Source organism: Theropithecus gelada, chromosome 20 (genome assembly GCF_003255815.1).
Source record: "Theropithecus gelada isolate Dixy chromosome 20, Tgel_1.0, whole genome shotgun sequence".
Classification (NCBI taxonomy): domain Eukaryota; kingdom Metazoa; phylum Chordata; class Mammalia; order Primates; family Cercopithecidae; genus Theropithecus; species Theropithecus gelada.
Genome location: NC_037688.1, coordinates 54,799,050 through 54,819,461, shown reverse-complemented (window position 1 = coordinate 54,819,461; position 20,412 = coordinate 54,799,050). Strand labels below are relative to the sequence as shown.

Below are 20,412 nucleotides of genomic sequence, written 5' to 3'. Positions count from 1 at the left end.
TGGGCATGAGCTCGTTGGGTCTTCACCCAGCACTGTTAAATAGGTTTGCTTTTTATAGAGTCTTCATGTTTTACTCCAGGTTGAACAGCTGCCATCAGTGATGGAACTGGGATGTGCACCCAGGCCTACCTGACACTAAAACTCAAAAAGAAGCAATATCATGGGATTGGGAAAAGCATAGCTTTAGAACATGGTGATCTGGATTCAAGTTAAAGCTCTGCGGTTTACTTCTGGGATGCTGTTACCCCAGTCACTTAGCTTTTTTTTTTTTTTTTCTTTTTCTTTTGAGACAGAGTCTCGCTCTTATCACCCAGGCTGGAGTGCAGTGGTGCGAATTTGGCTCACTGCAACCTCCACCTCCTGGATTCAAGTGATTCTCCTGCCTCAGCCTCCCAAGTAGCTGGGATTACAGGCGTGCACCACCATGCCCTGCTAATTTTTTTGTATTTTTAGTAGAGACGGGGTTTCACCATGTTGGCCAGGCTGGTTTTGAACTCCTGACCTCAAGTGATCCGCCCGTCTCGGCCTCCCAAAGTGCTAGGATTACAGAATGAGCCACCGTGCCCAGCCTTTTTTTTTTTTTTTTAGCCAGGTACGGTGGTGCGTGACTGTAGGCTCAGCTACTTGGGATGCTGAGGCAGGAGGATGACTTGAGCCTGGGAGGTCGAGGTTGCAGTGAGCTGTGATCATGCCACTGCACTCCAGCCTGAGCGACAGAGTGAGATTCTATCACAAAAAAATAATAATAATAAATAGGCAGGGTGCGATGACTCATGCCTGTAATCCCAACACTTTTGGAGGCTGAGGCGGGCGGATCATTTGAGGTCAGGAGTTCAAGACCAGCCTGGCCAACCTGTTAAAACCCCATCTCTACTAAAAATACAAAAATTAGCTGGGCGAGGTGGTGCGCGCCTGTAATCCCAGCTATTCTGGAGGCTGAGGCGGGAGAATTGCTTGAGCTCAGGAGGCGGATCTCAAAAAAAAAGGAGCCAGGCGCTGGGGCTCACTCCTGTAATCCCAGCTATGCAGGAGTCTGAGACAGGAGGATCACTGGAGGCCAGGAGTGTGAGGATGCAGTGAGCTATGACTGCACCACTGCACTCCAGCCTGGGCAACAAAGCGAGGCTCTAACAACAACAAAAGCTGCAACTTTATTATGAAGCATAATAAAATTCATGCAAGCATCATTGAAGACTTAAACATAAGCAAGAAAGTAACTCATGATTTCTCTTCCTAAGAGCTTATTCTTCTTCATGGAAAATGGGTCAGAGGCTGCTAGAATGAACTGGGCGCCCTATAATGATGATAATTAGTTATCATCATTATTGGCCAGGCATGGTGGCTCACACCTATAATCCTAGCACTTTGGGAGCCCAAGATGGGAGGATTGCTTGAGCTCAGGAGTTCAAGACGAGCCTGGACAACATAGGAAGATCCCTTCTCTACAAAAATTTATTTAAAGTTAGCCAGGTGTGGTGGCACGTGCCTGTGGTCCCAGATCCTTGGGAGGCTGAGGTGGGAGGATCACTAGAGCCTGGGAGGCCAAGGCTGTAGTGAGCTGTGATCATGCCACTGCACTCCAGCCTGGGCAACAGAGTGAGACCCTGTCTCAAAATAAATAAATAAAAAGTGTTATTATTATTTTCCTTAAGAGGAGGCAGTGACATATTGAGGTCTGCTTTAGGGAAGGAGAGTTATCTGGGCTCTGCTGGTGGGAGCACCACATCTGAGGGGGGACGTGCAGTTGGGTTGGAGGGAGAGAATTGGTTGCTTTCTGCCCTGCAGCTCCCGGCCCGTGGTGGATGTGGTCACCCTGATGTCCTTCTCTCCAGCCGAGATCCCAGTGCATGAAGTGGAGTGCTCCTATTCAACAAGTAACAAGATGAAAGAAGGTGTTAATATCACAATCTGTTTCCAGATCAAGTCTCTCATCCCCCAGTTCCAAGGTCAGAGCTCTCCTCCTGCTCCCCAGGGTAGCTGCTGCCCCAAATCCAGGCTTATGGCCCTGGGATCCCCCACCATTCAACTCTTGCCTTTTCCGCCCTGCCCAGGCCACCTGGTTGCCAATCTCACTTACACTCTGCAGCTGGATGGCCACCGGACCAGAAGACGGGGCTTGTTCCCAGGAGGGAGACATGAACTCACAAGGAACACAGCTGTCACCACCACCATGTCCTGCACTGACTTCTCATTTCATTTCCCGGTAAGGGAGCCAGCGCCAGTGCTCTGGGATGAGCTACCTGCAGGGGCAGGCTCAGCTCCGTCACTGTCCAGTGGATGACACGTCACTTTCATCCCTCTGTGCTGTCACTTCCTCTTCTGCGCAATGGTAGTAATAACACCTTTAGCATATTTTCTTCTAGTGTTTTTAAAAAATTATATATATGGCCAGGCGCGGTGGCTCACACCTGTAATCCCAGCACTTTGGGAGGCCAAGACAGGCAGATCACGAGGTCAGGAGATCGAGACCAGCCTGGCTAACATGGTGAAACCCCGTCTCTACTAAAAATACAAAAAATTAGCCTGGCGAGGTGGCGGGCGCCTATAGTCCCAGCTATTCGGGAGGCTGAGGCAGGAGAATGGCATGAACCCGGGAGGCAGAGGTTGCAGTGAGCCGAGATCATGCCATTGCACTCCAGCCTGGACGACACAGCGAGACTCCATCTCAAAAAAAATATATATATAAAATATATATTTTATATAAATTTTAAATATATATTTTAATTTTAAATATATATTAAATTTTAAATTGTATATAAAATTATATGAAAATGTATATATTTTACATAAATTTTAAATAAATATATATTTTTATATATAAAATTATACATTTTTTTTTTGAGACAGAGTCTCGCTCTTGTTGCCCAGGCTGGAGTGCAGTGGCGCGATCTTGGCTCACTGCAACCTCCGCTGCCTGGGTTCTAGTGATTCTCCTGCCTCAGCCTCCTGAGTAGCTGGGATTACAGGCATGCACCACCATGCCCAACAATTTTTGTATTTTTAGTACAGAAGGGGTTTCACCAAGTTTGTCAGGCTGGTCTCGAACTCCCGACCTTAGGTGATCTGCCTGCCTTGGCCTCCCAAAGTGCTGGGATTACAGGTGTGAGCCACCACACCCGGCTACATATATTTTTTTGACACAGAGTCTCGCTCTGTCACCCAGGCTGTAGTGCAGTGGCACAGTCTCACTCACTACAGCATGATCTCTGCTCACAGCAACCTCCGCCTCCTGGGTTCAAGCAATTCTCCTACCTCAGTCTCCCGAGTACCTGGGATTACAGGCACCTGCCACTACGCCCAGCTAATTTTTGTATTTTTAGTAGAGACAGGGTTTTACCATGTTAGTCAGGCTGGTCTCGAGCTCCTGACCTCAGGTGATCCACCTGCATTGGCTCCCAAAGTGCTGGGATTACAGGCATGAGCCATCACACCTGGCCTATTTTGTATTATTTATTTATTTATTTGAGACAGAGTCTCGCTCTGTCACCCAGGCTGGAGTGCAATGGCATGAACTTGGCTCACTACAGCCTCTACCTCCTAGGTTCAAGCGATTCTCCTGCCTCAGCCTCCCGAATAGCTGGGATTACAGGTATGTGCCACCATGCCCAGCTAATTTTTGTATATTTAGTAGAGTTGGGGTTTCACTATGTTGGTCAGGTTGGTCTCGAGCTCCTGACCTCAGGTGATCCTCCTACCTCAGCCTCCCAAAGTGCTGGGATTACAGGCATGAGCCACTGCACCTGGGCATATTTTATGTTTTTAGAGATGGGGGTCTTACTGTGTTGCCCAGACTGGACTCTAACTTCTGGCCTCAAGAGGTTCTCCTGCCTCAGCTTCCTGAATAGTGGGGACTACAGGTGCACACCACTGTGCCTGGCTCCTTCTAGTTTTTTAATTTTTTAAATTTTGTATTAAAATTCTTTTTTTAGCCGGGCGCAGTGGCTCAAGCCTGTAATCCCAGCACTTTGGGAGGCCGAGACGGGCGGATCACAAGGTCAGGAGATCGAGACCATCCTGGCTAACATGGTGAAACCCCGTCTCTACTAAAAATACAAAAAACTAGCTGGGCGAGGTGGCGGGCGCCTGTAGTCCCAGCTACTCGGGAGGCTGAGGCAGGAGAATGGCGTAAACCCGGGAGGCGGAGCTTGCAGTGAGCTGAGATCCGGCCACTGCACTCCAGCCTGGGCAACAGAGCGAGACTCCGTCTCAAAAAAAAAAAAAAAAAAATTCTTTTTTTAAATACAAGACCTCACTTTATCATCCAGGCTGGAGTGGAGTGATGCAATCATGGCTCACTGCAGCCTCCAACTTCTGGGCTCAAATGATCCTCCCACCTCAGCCTCCCGAGTAGATAGGACTACAGGCATGCACCACCATATCTGGATAATTTTTTAAAATGTTTTTGTAGGCTGAGCATGGTGGCTCAGCACTTTGGGAGGCCGAGGTGGGCGGATCACCTGAGGTCAGGAGTTCGAGACCAGCCTGGCCAATGTGGTGAAACCCCGTCTCTACTAAAAATGCAAAATTAGCCTCACGTGGTGGCACATGCCTGTAATCCCAGCTACTTGGGAAGCTGAGGCAGGAGAATTGCTTGAACCCAGGAGGCAGAGGTTGCAGTCAGCCAAGATCGCGTTATTTCACTCCAGCCTGGGCAACAAGAGTGAAACTCCATCTCAAAAAAAAAAAAAAAAAAAAGTTTTTGTAGAGACAGGATCTTGCTGTATTGCCCAGGCTGCTCTAAAACTCCTGGTGTCAAGTAATCCTCTTACCTTGGCCTCCAAAAGTGCTGGGATTACAGGCTCGAGCCACCGTGCCCAGCAGCTTCTACTTTTTAATATATTTATGGGCATTTTTAACACGATTACAATGGCAATGTAGTTACTATTTTTCCCTACTCTTTTCATACATTATATATTAATGCTGCTACACAGCTTTCATAATTTTAAATTATGAAATATTAAAATATTTGGGCCGGGCACGGTGGCTCACATCTGTAATCCCAGCACTTTGGGAGGCTGAGGTGGGTGGATCATGAGGTAAGAAGATCAAGACCATGCTGGTTAACATGGTGAAACCCCGTCTCTACTGAAAATAACAAAAAAAAAAAAAAATTAGCCGGGTATGGTGGCGGGCGCGTGTAGTCCCAGCTACTTGGGAGGCTGAGGCAGGAGAATGGCGTGAACCCGAAAAAATTTGGCTGGGCACGGTGGCTCATACCTGTAATCCCAGCACTTTGGGAGGCCAAGGCAGGCGGATCATATGAGATTGGCAGTTCAAGACCAGCCTGGCCAACATGGAGAAACCCCATCTCTACTAAAAAAAGTACAAAATTAGCCGGGAGTGGTGGCCCATGCCTGTAATCCCAGCTACTTGGGAGACTGAGGCAGGAAAATCACCTGAACCCAGGAGGTGGAGGTTGCAGTGAGCTGAGATCATGCCATTGCACTCCAGCCTGGGCAATAAGAGTGAAACTCCATCTCAAAAAAAAAAAAAAGGAATATTAAAATATTTAATTTTTGCAGAATATTCAATCATCATGGTATGTCATTATTTGCCGGGTACATATCATGCATCCCAGAAAAAAGTTGGGGTATTTTTTTAAAGTTTTTAAATTAAGTCTCATGTATGGTACATGGAGGAAAAAAAAAAGTTTTTAAAAAAGTTTAAACAGGCCAGGCATGGTGGCTCATGCCAGCATTTTGAGAGGCTGAAGTAGGTGGATCACTTGAGCTTAGGAGTTCAACACCAGCCTAGGCAACATAGCGAGACCCCTTCTCTACAAAAAATACAAAAAAATTAGCCAGGCTTGGTGGAAGACACCTGTGGTCCCAGCTACCTTGGAGGCTGAAGCAGGAGGATTGCTTGAACCCAGGAGGTGGAGGTTGCAGTGAGCTGTGATTGTGCCACTGCACTCCAGCCTGGGCAACAGAATGAGACTCTGTCTCCAAAAAAATAAAGTTTAAACAACTGTTGAAATACCCAGATTTAGTTGCTTATAAGCAATCCTGTATAAAAATGGGATTGATACGGCCGGGCGCGGTGGCTCACACCTCTAATCCTAGCACTTTGGGAGGCCAAGGCAGGTGGATCACGAGGTCAGGAGATTGAGACCATCCTGGCTTGCACGGTGGAACCCCATCTCTACTAAAAATACAAAAAAATTAGCCGGGCGTGGTGGCGGGCGCCTGTAGTCCCAGCTACTTGAGAGGCTGAGACACGAGAATGGCTTGAACCCGGGAGGCGGAGCTTGCAGTGAGCCAAGATTGCGCCATTGCACTCCAGCCTGGGTGACAAAGCGAGACTCCATCTCAAAAAAAAAAAAAAAAGAGATTGCTATAAAATTGTTTTGTTCTCTTAAATATTTCATAAAAGGCCAGACGTGGTGGCTCATGCCTATAATCCCAGCACTTTGGGAGGCTGAGGTGGGCGGATTACTTGAGGTCAGGAGTTCGAGACCAGCCTGGTCAACATGGTGAAAACCCATCTCTACTAAAAATACAAAAAATTAACCAGGTATGGGTGGCAGATGCCTGTAATCCCAGCTACTCAGGAGGCTGAGGCAGGAGAATTATTTGAACCCGGGAGGCAGAGGTTGCAGTGAGCCGAGATCGTGCCATCGCATTCCAGCCTGGGCAACGATAGTGAAATTCCGTCTCAAAAAACAAAACAAAACAAAACAAAATCATATAAGACAGTATAGGATTGGGACACAAGAATTTGAAAATTTGAAGTTTGTTTTAAACTTTTTTTTTTTGAGATGGAGTCTTACTCTTTTGCCCAGGCTGGAGTGCATTGGTATGATCTGGGCTCACTGCGACCTCTGCCTCCTGGATTCAAGTAATTCTCCTACCTCATCCTACCGAGTAGCTGGGACTACAGGTGTGCACCACAACACCCGGCTAATTATGGTATTTTTAATAAAGACGGGGTTTCACCATGTTGGCCAGGCTGGTCTCAAACTCCTGACCTCAGGTGATCCACCCACCTCGGCCTCCCACAGTGCTGGGATTACAGGTGTGAGTCACCACACCTGGCCTGTTTTAAACTTTTTATTATGGGGAATGTGAATCATACAAAACTCGAAAAAAATAGTTTAATGAATCCCCAGGTCCTCATTACCCAGTTTCAACAATTACCGACTCACCCTCTATTTCATTCAAACCTCTACTCAGTGCCCCTCTGCCTCCTCCCTTTCCACCTCTTATAAGATTTAGACATTTTTAATCCCAGCACTTTGGGGGGCCAAGGTGGGTGGATCACGAGGTCAGGAGATCGAGACTATCCTGGCTAACACGGTGAAACCCCGTCTCTACTAATAAAATACAAAAAAATTAGCCGGGCACGGTGGCGGGTGCCTGTAGTCCCAGCTACTCTGGAGGCTGAGGCAGGAGAATGGCGTGAACCTGAGAGGTGGAGCTTGCAGTGAGCCGACGTTGCGCCACTGCACTCCAGCCTGGGTGACAGAGCAAGACTCCGTCTCAAAAAAAAAAAAAAAAAAAAAAAAGATTTAGACATTTTAAACATAAATTTGCCAGAAAAGAAAGCAGTGTGACATGGTGGAAAGATCCTGGACTTTGTATTTGGACAGATTTGGGTTCAAATCTTGACTCTGTTACTCCAAGTTCTTAGGACAATTGTGCCACCATTTTAGTTTTCATTTTCTTCTTTTTCTTTTCTAGAGTGGGGTGAAAGGAGGGAGGATGAAAGAGAAAGAGAAAGAAAGGAGGGGAGGAAGGAAGGACAAGGGAGGAAGGAAGGAAGGAAGGAAGGGAGGGAGAGAGGGAGGGAGGAAGAAATGGGGGAGGGAGGGAGGGAAAAGAAGAAAGAAAAAAGAAAAGAAGAAAGAAAGAAGAAGGGAAGGAAGGAAAAGAGAAAAAAGAAAAGGAAGGAAGGGAGAGCTCATTTTCTTTATTTTAAATGTTGGGGTAATAATACCTACCTCTTAGGGTTAGGAGAACCTTCAGGTGAAAAACTATTTGAGTACCTACAGAATGCCAGTGTCAGGCATTGGTAATAACAAGTGACTAAGACCCAGCCCTGTTCTCAAGGAACAAAATTCTAGAACTAGGATATTCTAGTTATTCTGAAATTTTCTTATGTAAACTTTGATAATGGCTGCCTAGGTCAAAATTCAGGGGCTTCAGTTATGACACAGTGGGAAAAAGTGCTGGGATTGATTAGTGATGTCTGATGGGGAACTGGTGCTCAGGGATGATAACTTTGCTGAGAACCCCCTGGGTGTGCTATACACACCTGCTATGTAGTCAATGGATTTTCACTACTGGTAGAGTCTTAGACAGCGAAATACCAGAATTTCACCACTTGTAAAATGCTGACAAGGTATACATCTCATCGGAAGTGTGGTAAAGGTTAGATTCATGACATAGGCTGTATTCTTATCACCCTCAGGTATGTGTTCAAGACCTCATCTCCCCCATCAATGTTTCCCTGAATTTCTCTCTTTGGGAGGAGGAAGGGACACCGAGGGACCAAAGGGCGGTAAGAAGAGATGGCTAGGGACGGTGGGGAGTTTATCAGAGAAATCCATTTGTCAAGAAGAGCCACCCATGGCCAGGCGGCTCACTCCTTTAATCCCAGCACTTTGAGAGGCTGAAATGGGTGGATCACTTGAGGTCAGGGGTTCGAGACCAGCCTGGCCAACATGGTGAAACCCCGTCTCTACTAAAAATACAAAGATTAGTCAGGTGTGATGGTGCACTTGAGGCCAGGAGTTTGAGACCAGCCTCGGCAACATAGTGGGACTCCCTTTCTACAAAACATAAAAAATTAATTGGTATGATGGTGCGCCCCTATAGTCCCAGCTACTTGGGAGGCTGAGCAGGGAGGATCACTTGAGCCCAGAGTGAGGCTGCAGTGAGCCATTGAGCTGTGACTGCACCACTGCACTCCAGCCTGGGCAACAACGTGAGACTGTGTCTCTAAATAAGAAAAAAACAAAAAACAAAAAAAGAGCCAGCCAGATTTGGTGGCTCACACCTATAATCCCAGCACTTTGGGAAGCTGAGAGGGGGTGGATTGCTTGAGACCAGGAGTTCAAGACCAGCGTGGCCAACATGGCGAAAACCTGTCTCTACTAAAAATATTTTTTAAAAATTAGCCAGGCATGGTGGTGGATGCCTGATGGATGCCTGTAATCCCAGCTACTCAGGAGGCTGAGTCATGAGAATCACTTGAACCGAGGAGGCAGAGGTTGCAGTGAGCAGAGATCATGCCACTGCACTCCAGCCTGGGCCTGGGCAACAGAGTAAGACTCTGTCTAAAAAAAAAAAAAAAAAAAAAAAGGAGCCGCCAGCAGAGTACGACTGCACAAGTGGCAGTGGGCTGAGGCAGCAGAGTGGGGCAGCCCTGGGAAGGCAGCTGGCTCCTGGGCACGGCCAGCCACAGCCAGTTCAGTTAAGCTAAGCCCCTGCCCCACCAGCTCTCATTCATTCATGAGGTCTGCTGCCTCAGCTAATCTCTCTTCTCTCCATCCTGCCCACTACCCTTCGCCCGGCAGAGCAAGGACATACCGCCCATCCTGAGGCCCTCCCTGCACTCAGAAACCTGGGAGGTAAGAGGGGAGGAGGGGCAGGCAGAGAGGCCTGGGGTCAGGTCCCTCCTGGTCTGAGCCTCTTACTCCTTTCTTCTTGGCCTTTCAGATCCCTTTTGAGAAGAACTGTGGGGAGGACAAGAAGTGTGAGGCAAACCTGAGAGTGTCCTTCTCTCCTGCAAGGTCAGTAAGGCCTCCTGCCCTCCAGCCTCCATCCACTCTGTTTTAAGACCCCCTGCTCCACTCACCAGATATGTCATTTGGAGATGCCACTTCCCTCTCTTGGTCCTTAGTTTCCTTTTCTGAGAAATTCGAGGCTGAACTCAGTGGCTCATCCCTGTAATCCCAGCACTTCACTGGCCAAGTGCCACTTGGCCAACCAAGGTGGGAAGATTGGTTAAGGCCAAGAGTTCAAGACCATCCTGGGCAACATAGCAAGACCCTGTCGCTACAACAAATTTAAAAATTAACTGAGCATGGTGGCTCATGCCTGTATTCCCAGCTACTTGGGAGATTGAGGCAAGAGGATTGCTTGAGCCTGGGAGTTCGAGGCTGCAGTAAGCACCACTGTACTCCAGCTTGGGTGACAGAGCAAGACCCTATCTCTAAAAAATAAAAAGTAAATAAAATAGAAAGCAAATCCCTCATGGAACTCCCATCAGTCAGCAGTAAATAAGATTGCAAGAATTGCAAAACTGAAAGTCTGAGCATAGCTGGGCAGCGTGGCTCACACCTATAATCCCAGCACTTTGGGAGGCCAAGGCAGATGGGTCACCTGAGTTCAGGAGTTCAAGACCAGCCTGGCCAACATGGTGAAACCCCGTCTCTACTGAAAATACAAAGCTTAGCCGGGCGTGGTAGCGCATGCCTGTAATCCCAGCTACTTGGGAGTCTGAGGCAGTTTAGTTGCTTGAACTCTGGAGGTAGAGGTTGCAATAAGCCGAGACTGTGCCATTGCACTCCAGCCTGGGCTACAGAGTGAGATTCCGTCTCAAAAAAAAAAAAAAAAAATGACTGAGCAAAAAAGATGATTGGTTTTGATTTAATTCTTTCAGGCCCACCAGATCCTTCAGTTCTGATATTCCCCACCCTGATCCCCCCTCCTCCATCTCGGCCCCTAACTTTTCCCTGATCATCCCCCACAGATCCAGAGCCCTGCGTCTGACTGCTTTTGCCAGCCTCTCTGTGGAGCTGAGCCTGAGTAACTTGGGAGAAGATGCTTACTGGGTCCAGCTGGACCTGCACTTCCCACGGGGACTCTCCTTCCGCAAAGTGGAGATGCTGAAGGTGGGTGAGAGTACACTGCCTGCCTACGGGTGTGCGTTCCACAGCCGCCACTCCCTTCTCTGAGCCCCAGGCAACCGGGACAGCCTGAACACGTGGGCAGCCGCGGGTGGACAGGGGTCTTAGGGTCATATCTGGGTTCCCAGCCTCGAGCTGTATGATCTGAGGTACGAGGTTTACCCTCTCAGGCTCGGTGCCGTGGTTCACGCCTGTAATCCCAACACTTTGGGAGGCCAAGGCGGGCAGATCACCTGAGGCCAGGAGTTCAAGACCAGCCTGGCCAACATGGTGAAACCCTGTCTCTACTAAAAAATACAAAAATTAGCCAGGTGTGGTGGTGTGCACCTGTAATCCTAGCTACTAGGGAGGCTGAAGCTGGAGAATCGTTTGAACCTGTGAGGCAGAGGCTACTGTGAGGTGAGATTGTGCCACTGCACTCCAGCCTGGTGACAGAGCAAGACTCCATCTCAAAAAAACAAATTTAAATAGAGAGAGGCTCTCACTATGTTCCCCAGGCTAGTCTCAAACTCCTGAGCTCAAGCAATCTGCCCACCTCAGCTTCCCAAAGTGCTAGGATTACAGGTGTGAACCAGTGCGCCCCACCAAATTTCCTTTCTTTTTAAGGTTGAATAATATTCCATTTTATGTACAGACCATATTTTATCTATTTATCTGTTGATGAACACTTGAATTTTTTTTTTTTTTTTTTTGAGATGAAGTCTCACTCTTGTCCCCCGGGCTGGAGTGTAATGGCGCGATCTCGGCTCACTGCAAACTCCGCCTACGGGGTTCAAGTGATTCTCCTGACTCAGCCTCCTGAGTAGCTGGGATTACAGGCGCCCGCCACCATGCCTGGCTAATTTTTGTATTTTTAGTAGAGACAGAGTTTCACCATGTTGGCCAGGCTGGTCTCAAACTCCTGACCTCAGGTGATCCGCCCACCTCGGCCTCCCAAAGTGCTGAGATTACAGGCATAAGCCACCATGCCCGGCCGAATTATTCTTATACAACAACATTAAATGCTTCTTTGCTGGATGTGGTGGCACAATTCCAGCTACCTGGGGGGCTGAGGTAGAGAAGTGCTTACGCCAAAGGGTTCAAGGCCACAGGGAGCTATGATCGTGCCAATGCACTCTAGCCTGGGCAACAGAGCAAGACTCTGTGTCTACACAAAATTAAATAATTAGCCAGGTGTGGTGGGGTGTGCCTGTAGTCCTGCTACTCAGGAGGCTGAGGTGGGTGGATCGCTGGAGTCATGTTTGGGGCTGCAGTGAGCTATGATTACACCATTGCCCTCCAGCTTGGGCAACACAGCGAGACCTTGTTTCAGAAACAAGCAAACAAACAAAAAAACAGAAACAAAAAAAACTGGGCTGGGTGCGGTGGCTCACTCCTGAGGTCAGGAGTTCAAAACCAGACAGGGCAACATGTTGAAACCGCATCTCTACTAAAAATACAAAAATTAGCTGGGCGTGGTAGCCTGTCCTGTAATCCCAGCTGCTTGGGAGGCTGAGGCAGGAGAATCACTTGAATCCAGGAGATGGAGGTTCAATGAGCCGAGATCACTCCACTGCACTCTAGCCTGGGTGACAACAGCAAGACTCCATCTCAATAAAAAAAGAAAAAAGAAAAAAAATAACTGGAATCAAACAGTTCTGTGTTCAAGTTCTTACAGATCCCTACTGTTACCCAGTTATGACACCTTGGGAAAGTCCCTTAACCTCCCTGAACCTCTATTTCCTTATCTGTTTCCTTCCCAGGCTGAGACTGAAATCTGTCCTTTACAAAATTGGGATGAATGGTTTAATAATGCTTAGCCCACGATAAGGCTCATTTTGTAAATGGTTACTGAATGCATAGAGGTAGTGGCATTTTAAAAACTTCACAATAGTCTCCTCTTTGATCATGCCACACTTTCCTGAGCCGTTATTATCTCTTTGACCTGTTTGAGCACTTCCGGTTTTTCAGCATTATAAATAGTGTTGCAATTACCCCCCTACACCCAACTTTTATTTTTGAGATAAGGTCTCACTCTGTTGCCCAGGCTAACGTGTAGTGGTGCAAGCATGGCCCACTGCAGCCTCAAACTCCTGGGCTCAAGTGACTCTCCTGTCTAATAGCTGGGACGACAGGCATACCCCACTATGCCCAGCTAATTTTTAAAAATCTTTTGTAGGCCAGGTATGGCGGCTTACACTTGTAATCCCAGCACGTTGGTAGGCCAAGGCAGGCAGATTCCTTGAGCCCAGGAGTTCAAGAGCAGCCTGAGTGACATAGAGAGACTCCATCTCTGCTAAAAACACAAAAATTAGCCGGACATGGTGGCACATCCCTGTAGTCCCAGCTACTTGGGAGGCTGAGGCAGGAGGACTGCTTGAGCCTGGGAGTCAGAGGTTGCAGTGAGCTGAGATCGCACCACTGCACTCTAGCCTGGGCAACAGAGTAAGATCCTGTATTTAAAAGAAAAAAGATTATTTTGTAGAGATAGAGTCTCACTGCTGTTCAGGTTGATCTCGAACTCCTCAAGTAATTCTCCCACCTCAGCCAAAATGCTGGGATTTCCAGTGTGAGCTAACTTACCTGGCCTTGCAGTGACTATTTTGTACTAAGCCTCTGTCTGCAGCCCTGATTCTTGGGCCCTTTCCCTCTGAGAAGGTGCCATGACAGGGACAGAGCCCCTGGGGGACGTAGGCCAGGAGGGCTGGTGGCCTCTGGGGGAACCTTGGCCTTGTTCATTAACAAACCTGTTCCCTCCTTTCACTCCCAGCCCCATAGCCAGATGCCTGTGAGCTGTGAGGAGCTTCCTGAAGAGTCCAAGCTTCTGTCCAGGGCGTTATCTTGCAACGTGAGCTCTCCCATCTTCAAAGCAGGCCACTCGGTGAGTGCTTCAAGTCTCCAGGGACCAAGCAGCCTAGGGACCCTGAGCTGGCAGAGGGCAGGGAGCTCTTGGCTCAGGAGGAGGGAGTAGGTGATTGTCAGGAAGGGTGTACCTTGCCCCTACCCAAGAGAAATGTATGTGAATCTGTTTCGTGTCATGTTTGAGAGCCTGGACTTTGAAATCAGGCAAAGCTGGGATTGGGTTATTCATTTTGTGACCTTATAGACATGACTTAACCGTTTGGAGCCTTGGTTGCCTCATCTTCGCATTGGGTAGAATCCTAGCTCAGTGCTTGGGGTGCAGTGAGTACTTGATAAGGGGTCCCTGAGATGATGGTGATTGGATGTGGGGGCCGTGGGGCTGCTCCTCACACCCCTTCCATTTCCATTCCCCTCTCCTTCCCTGCCAGGTTGCTCTGCAGATGATGTTTAATACGCTGGTAAACAGCTCCTGGGGGGACTTGGTCGAGTTGCGCGCCAATGTGACCTGGTGAGCAGGCTCCGCCCACATCCCTGCCCTGGTCTCAGACCTGGCCAAGCCCTTCTCCTAACACTGGCCTCTTCCTTGCCTCAATGCAGTAACAATGAGGACTCAGGCCTCCTGAAGGACAACTCGGCCACTACCAGCATCCCCATCCTGTATCCCATCAACGTCCTCATCCAGGAGTAAGTCCTTCCCAGCAGACAGCCAACCCTCTCCTCCCACCGCAGCCTCCCAACCCAGGGCCCCGACTTTGCCCCCTGGGGCTCCCCTTCTGAACCTCCTTCCTTTCCCAGAGCCCCCTGGGGTAATTAGAACTGATTCCAGCCACAGCCCCAACAGTTTTCCACGTTCCAAAATGTGAGGGCCCTGGAAGAGTTCGGGGAAGGATCAGCATTTACTGATGGAAGAAAAGGCTCATTGAACACTGATGTTATATCAGACTGAGGGCCGGCTGCACTGCGCGGTTGCTGACATTGCCTGGAGCCCTCAGCACCTCTGTGAGGCAGCTGTGCCTCTCTCCGTTTTACCAATGAACAAGCTGAGGCTCAGAGAAGGCCAGCACTTACCCGAGGTCCAATAGCTGGAAGTACTAAAGCCAGGGTCTGAGCTTCAGCCTGTCTGACTCCAAACGCCCAGCCAAACTCCTGACTGTTTCAGTCACCTAGATTCTCTCCCCTCCTGGGGGCCGATAATGTCAGGAGAGACAGGAGAAAAGTTATCACAATACCTCTTGCCCTCAGGGAGCTTACAGTCAAGTTGGAGAGGCCAAACTCATGCACACACATAGTCAGTGACTCTCAGAACGCAGTAGCAGGAAGGAACCATGGGGATCACTAGTTGGGTTTGTAACTGAACCATGGTCTGACTGCTTGTTACTTGAAAGCCAGACTTAAGAGGCAAGAGTTGGTAGGAGGAAAGGCAGGTTTATCTGGAAAGCCAGGCAATTGAGAAGATAGTGAACTAGTGTTCTAAAGGACCATCTTTAATGTTAAGGGTAGGGGGAAGAGAAAGGGGTTGAGATCAAGAGGTAACTTAGCAGCACAGACATCCGGGCACCAGAGACGATACAAGGAGGTTGGGAACTTCGTGGTCCTTGGTCAGGTCACAGTGCTTCTATAAATCTTTTTTTTTTTTTTTTTGAGACGGAGTCTCGCTCTGTCGCCCAGGCTGGAGTGCAGTGGCACGATCTCGGCTCCCTGCAAGCTCCGCTTCCCGGGTTCACGCCATTCTCCCGCTTCAGCCTCCAGAGTACCTGGGACTACAGGCGACCGCCACCACGCCCGGCTAATTTCTTTTTTTTTTTTTTTGTATTTTTAGTAGAGACGGCGTTTCACCGTGTTAGCCAGGATGGTCTCGATCTCCTGACTTCGTGATCTGCCCGCCTCGGCCTCCCAAAGTGCTGGGATTACAGGCTTGAGCCACCGCGCCCGGCCGTGCTTCTATAAATCTTTAACAAAACGTAGTTAGTTGTTTACATACGTCCCCTTTAATGCCAGACTTAGTTTTAAAAACTACATGATTGCTGTTTTTGCATGTTATCTCAGTGCTCTAAAATTATCCTAACCTATGGGCAGGAATGGGTAAGGGCCTCTTCAACAAAAATAGAGGGAGTTACGTCAGTTTTTTGCTATTTCAAAAAAACCTGTTAAAGGTCTTCTCGCTTATAGAAAAGGAAACTTGGCCAGGTGCAGTGGCTCACACCTGTAATCCCAGCACTTTGGTAGGCCAAGGTGGGTGGATCACTTGAGGTCAGGAGTTCAAGACCAGCCTGGCCAACATGGTGAAACCCCGTCTCTATTAAAAATACAAAAATTAGCTGGGTGTTATGGCAGGCACCTATAATCCCAGCTACTTGGGAGGCTGAGGCAGGAGAATCACTTGAACTTGGGTGGAGGAGATTGCAGTGAGCTGAGATCGCACCACTGCACTCCAGCCTGGGTGACAGAGTGAGACTCTGTCTGGAAAAAAAAAAGGAAACTCAAAGTCGAGTGGCTTTTTCCAGTTGGCTCAGTTACAGAAGGAAAAAGAAGGATGAGGACAGTGTCTGAGCCCAGGTCTCCAGTGCTTTTTTAAATTTTCTTATTTTTTTATTTTTATTTATTTATTTATTTATTTTATTTTATTTATTTATTTTTTTTTTTTGAGACAGAGTCTCACTCTGTCGCCCAGGCTGGAGTGCAATGGTGTGATCTTGGCTCACTGCAAGCTCCGCCTCCTGGGTTCACGCCATTCTCCTGCTTCAGCCTCCCGAGTAGCTGGGACTACAGGTGCCTGCCACCATGCCCGGCTAATTTTTTATATTTTTAGTAGAGACTGGGTTTCACCGAGTTAGTCAGGATGGTCTTGATCTCCTGACCTCATGATCCGCCTGCCTCGGCCTCTCAAAGTGCTGGGATTACAGGCGTGAGCCACCGCGCCTGGCCAAATTTTTTCATTTTTTAAGAGATAGGGTCTCGCTCTGTTGCCCGGGATGGAGTGCAGTCGCACAATCTCGGCTCACTGCAACCTCCACCTCCCAAGTTCAAGCAATTCTCCTGCCTCAGCCTCCCAAGTAGCTGGGACTCTAGGTGCCCATGACCACGCCCGGCTAATTTTTGTATTTTTAGTAGAGATGGGGTTTCACCGTGTTGGCCAGGCTGGTCTTGAACTCCTGATCTCAGGTGATCCACCTGCCTCAGCCTCCCAAAGTGCTGGGATTACAGGTGTGAGCCACCGCACCTGGCCTGCAGTACTTTTGAACATCAATGCCACACAGTATGATACTGACATGAAATTAGAGCCAGGAAAGATGAGTGTGGGTTGGAGGACAAATGGAAGGGTTTGTGGAGAAAGTGCGGCTTGGATTGGGGTCTGGAGGATGAGGCCATTAGGGGAAGAGCTAAAAAGGAACCTAGGTGTCCTCATCAGAAACCATGGCCCAGACAAAGGCAAGGAGGGAGGAAGCAGTGGAGCAGACATGGGGGACGGGGAGTGGGCAGGATTACCCGAGGGCAGGTGTGTGCAGGGGAGCAGTGGGGAGACAGCCTGGACACGGGAGGCTTTGGACCTGACCCTCCCTCGCAGTAGGGGGCGGTTGGCAGATGCTGAGCAGGTGAGTTGCAGGACTAGAAAGTGATGTTGGGAAGGTCACCCAGCAGTGTGTGTTGGAAGGATGGGTGTGAGAGGCATCAGCAGTGGATATGATTATTCAGGAGATGAGCAGGGCCCAGAGGACAGTGGAGATAACAATGAGGTGGTGCACAGTCGGAAGGACATAGCCTCCACTGGACACACCTCCCTGGGCTCCAGTCCTGTCTCTCTACTGTGGGGCTTTGGACAAGAGGCTGGCCCTGTCCAGGAGCCTTAGTTTCTGGGAAAGAACAGGTTGTGGTAGGGATTGAATGAGATGGTGTCTGTGCAGTTCCTAGCGCAGTGGCTGGGTGCTCAGAAGCTTCCTGGAGCCCAGGTTGCTGTCACTTCGTTCTTCCATCACTGCCCTTCTCTCTCCACAGCCAGGAAAACTCCACACTCTATGTCAGTTTCACCCCCAAAGGCCCCAAGATCCACCAAGTCAAGCACATCTACCAGGTATGAACCCCAATGTGGAAGGTCCTTATAGGTCACACATTCATTCCTTATCCTGGAGACTGAGGATGCAGGCACCAAGTAGACACAGTCCTCATCCTAGCCATCCACCTGTTCAATAATCCTTTCTCTAGAGTGTCACAGCCTCCACTTATAGGCTTCCAGTAGCAGCATATGCTAACTTCTTTCTGCCACTGGATACATTATTTCAAGAATCACAGGGCTTGAGAGCAAGGAGGATGCTGAGAGAGAACCTACTTTTTCATACTCACATTGAATGAGCTGCTATTCTTTGCTCTGTTACCCAGGCTTGAGTGCAGTGGTGGGATCTCGGCTCACTGCAAACTCTGCCTCCCAAGTTCAATTCTCCTGTCTCAGCCTCCCAAGTAGCTGAGGTTACAGGCATCCACCACCATGCTCAGCTAATTTTTGTATTTTCTATAAAGACGGAGTTTCACCATGTGGGCCAGGCTGGTCTGGGACTCCTAACTTCAAGTGATCTACCCACCTCGGCCTCCCAAAGTACTGGGACTATAGGCATGAGCCACCGCGCCAGGCCTATTCTAAGTTAGGTATTTAGCTAGGTGCTGGCACCCTGCCCAGTCTCTAAACCCAGGTTCTGTGCCTGGTGCTTTATTTTTATTTTTACCTTTTTACCTTTTTTTTTTTTCCAGACAGAGTCTTGCTCTGTCACCCAGGCTGGAGTGCAGTGGCGTAATCTCAGCTCACTGCAACCTCTGCCTCCTGGATTCAAGCGATTCTCCTGCCTCAGCCTCCTGAGTAGCTGGGATTACAGGTGCACACCACCACACCCAGCTAACGTTTGTATTTTTGGTAGAGACAGGGTTTCACCATGTTGGCCAGGCTGGTCTCAAGCTCCTGACCTCAAGTAATCCACCCACCTCGGCCTCCCAAAGTGCTGGGATTACAGGCATGAGCCACTGTGCCCGGCCTGGTCTCAACACATTCTAAACCAAATTTGCTGTCTTCCCCTAAGCCAGCATCTCCTCTGGCTTGCATGGAATCTTTTGAAAGCACCCTCTCTTCCTCAAGGAAAACTTACGTGTCTGGGTGAATTTCTCCTCCCTTCTGCCTTGTCCCACTGCCTCCTGGAGTCTGGTTGTCTGTGTCCTTTTTTTGCTACTGCACAGACCCAGTTCCTCACCTTCTTGCAACTGGACTATTGAGAGAGGCTCCCAAAGTGGACCATGACCCGCCTCTCCCAGCCTCTTTCCAGCTCATGCCTGCAGGGGATGGACCTCCCTGGAGCCACTCTCTTCCTCTGCCATCTTCCGTGACTTCCCACTGCCTCCTTGATGCTGCTCCAACTCCTCACTCTCAAGCCTTCCAGGCCCCCATAGTCTGATCTTGGGCTTCCTTTCCAGCCTCAGCTCCCGTTCTCCTTCCCAGGCACCCTCCTTCCAGCCACATCACTCTCATCTGGAGTCATCCTGGCTCCCTGCATGTCTCTTCCTGGATGCCCTCTCCCACCTTCATCTGTTAAAATCCTGTCCATCTGGTCGGGTGTGGTGGTTCACACCTGTAACCCCAGCACTTTGGGAGGCCCAGGTGGGCGGATCACCTGAGGTCAGGAGTTCAAGACCAGCCTGGCCAACATGGTGAAACCCTGTCTCTACTAAAAATACAAAAATTAGCTAGGCGTGGTGGTGTGTGCCTGTAGTCCCAGCTACTGGGGAGGCTGAGGCAGGAGAATCGCTTGAACCTGGGAGGTGGAGGTTGCAGTGAGCTGTGATCGTGTCACTGCACTCCAGCCTGGGTGACAGAGTGAGACTCTGTCAAAAATAAAAATAAAAATAAAAATCCTGTCCATCTTTCACAGTCAAATTCAAATCCTGCCCCTGACATTTGGCCTTTTTAATTTAACTGGTATTTCAAGTGTCCACAAATGTTTGTTGAATGAATAAATGATAGAATCCTTCTAATTTGACACACATTTTCCTGCTTCCTAAGACATTGTTAGTGCCACTTCTGTGTCACTTTCTTATACATATCTGGGTCTCCTAGCCTTAACACAGGTAGTTCTTTTTTTAACAAAAGGTGCTCAAAAAATTTTTTTTTTTTTTTGTCGCCCAGGTTGGAGTGCAGTAGTGTGATTTCGGCTCACTGCAACCTCTGCCTCCTGGGTTTAAGCAATTCTCCTGCCTCAGCCTCTGAAGTACCCAGCACTATATGATTGCGCCACCACATCTGGCTAATTTTTGTATTTTTAGTAGAGACAGGGTTTTTCACCATCTTGGTCAGGCTGGTCTCAAACTCCTGACCTCAAGTGATCCGCCCACGTTGGCCTCTCAAAGTGCTGAGATTACAGGTGTGAGTCACCACACTAGGCACCGTGTCAAGCAGTAGGGGATTGGAAGTGGCGTAAGAATGGCTCCTGTCCTCAGGGAGCTCATGGTCTAGTGGAGATGCAGACATCCAAGCAGATCCTTCGCTGTCCTGCTGGGGACGCAGAGGACTCTGTTGGAGCCCAGTAAGGGGAGCTGCCCTGTCCTTGGGGAGTCAGCGAATCCTTCAGAGATAATATTAGAGCAGAATGTTGCAGGGTGTGTGAAAGCGTACTGGGTGGAGAAAGCTGGAAGAGCATGGAAGCCACACTGCAAGGCCCTGAGGATGGAAGCTGGCCACGCCCAGT

At 49.0% G+C, this 20,412-nt stretch overlaps 1 protein-coding gene across 2 annotated transcripts in view; it reads left to right on the top strand.

Annotated features, from left to right (window-relative positions):
* The window catches only part of ITGAL (integrin subunit alpha L), a 52,841-nt gene that overhangs the window by 25,790 nt on the left and 6,639 nt on the right, over positions 1-20,412 (top strand). The window contains exons 16-26 of one of the 2 annotated variants that reach the window (XM_025370194.1): positions 1,786-1,946; positions 2,052-2,203; positions 8,410-8,499; positions 9,027-9,031; positions 9,520-9,571; positions 9,660-9,733; positions 10,696-10,837; positions 13,602-13,712; positions 14,122-14,201; positions 14,291-14,377; positions 17,687-17,762. In XM_025370194.1, coding sequence (XP_025225979.1) covers positions 1,786-1,946; positions 2,052-2,203; positions 8,410-8,499; positions 9,027-9,031; positions 9,520-9,571; positions 9,660-9,733; positions 10,696-10,837; positions 13,602-13,712; positions 14,122-14,201; positions 14,291-14,377; positions 17,687-17,762 — 1,030 coding nt within the window. Of the gene's footprint in view, positions 1-1,785; positions 1,947-2,051; positions 2,204-8,409; positions 8,500-9,026; positions 9,032-9,517; positions 9,572-9,659; positions 9,734-10,695; positions 10,838-13,601; positions 13,713-14,121; positions 14,202-14,290; positions 14,378-17,686; positions 17,763-20,412 lie in introns of both variants that reach the window. The other variant, XM_025370195.1, reaches the window with a different exon arrangement.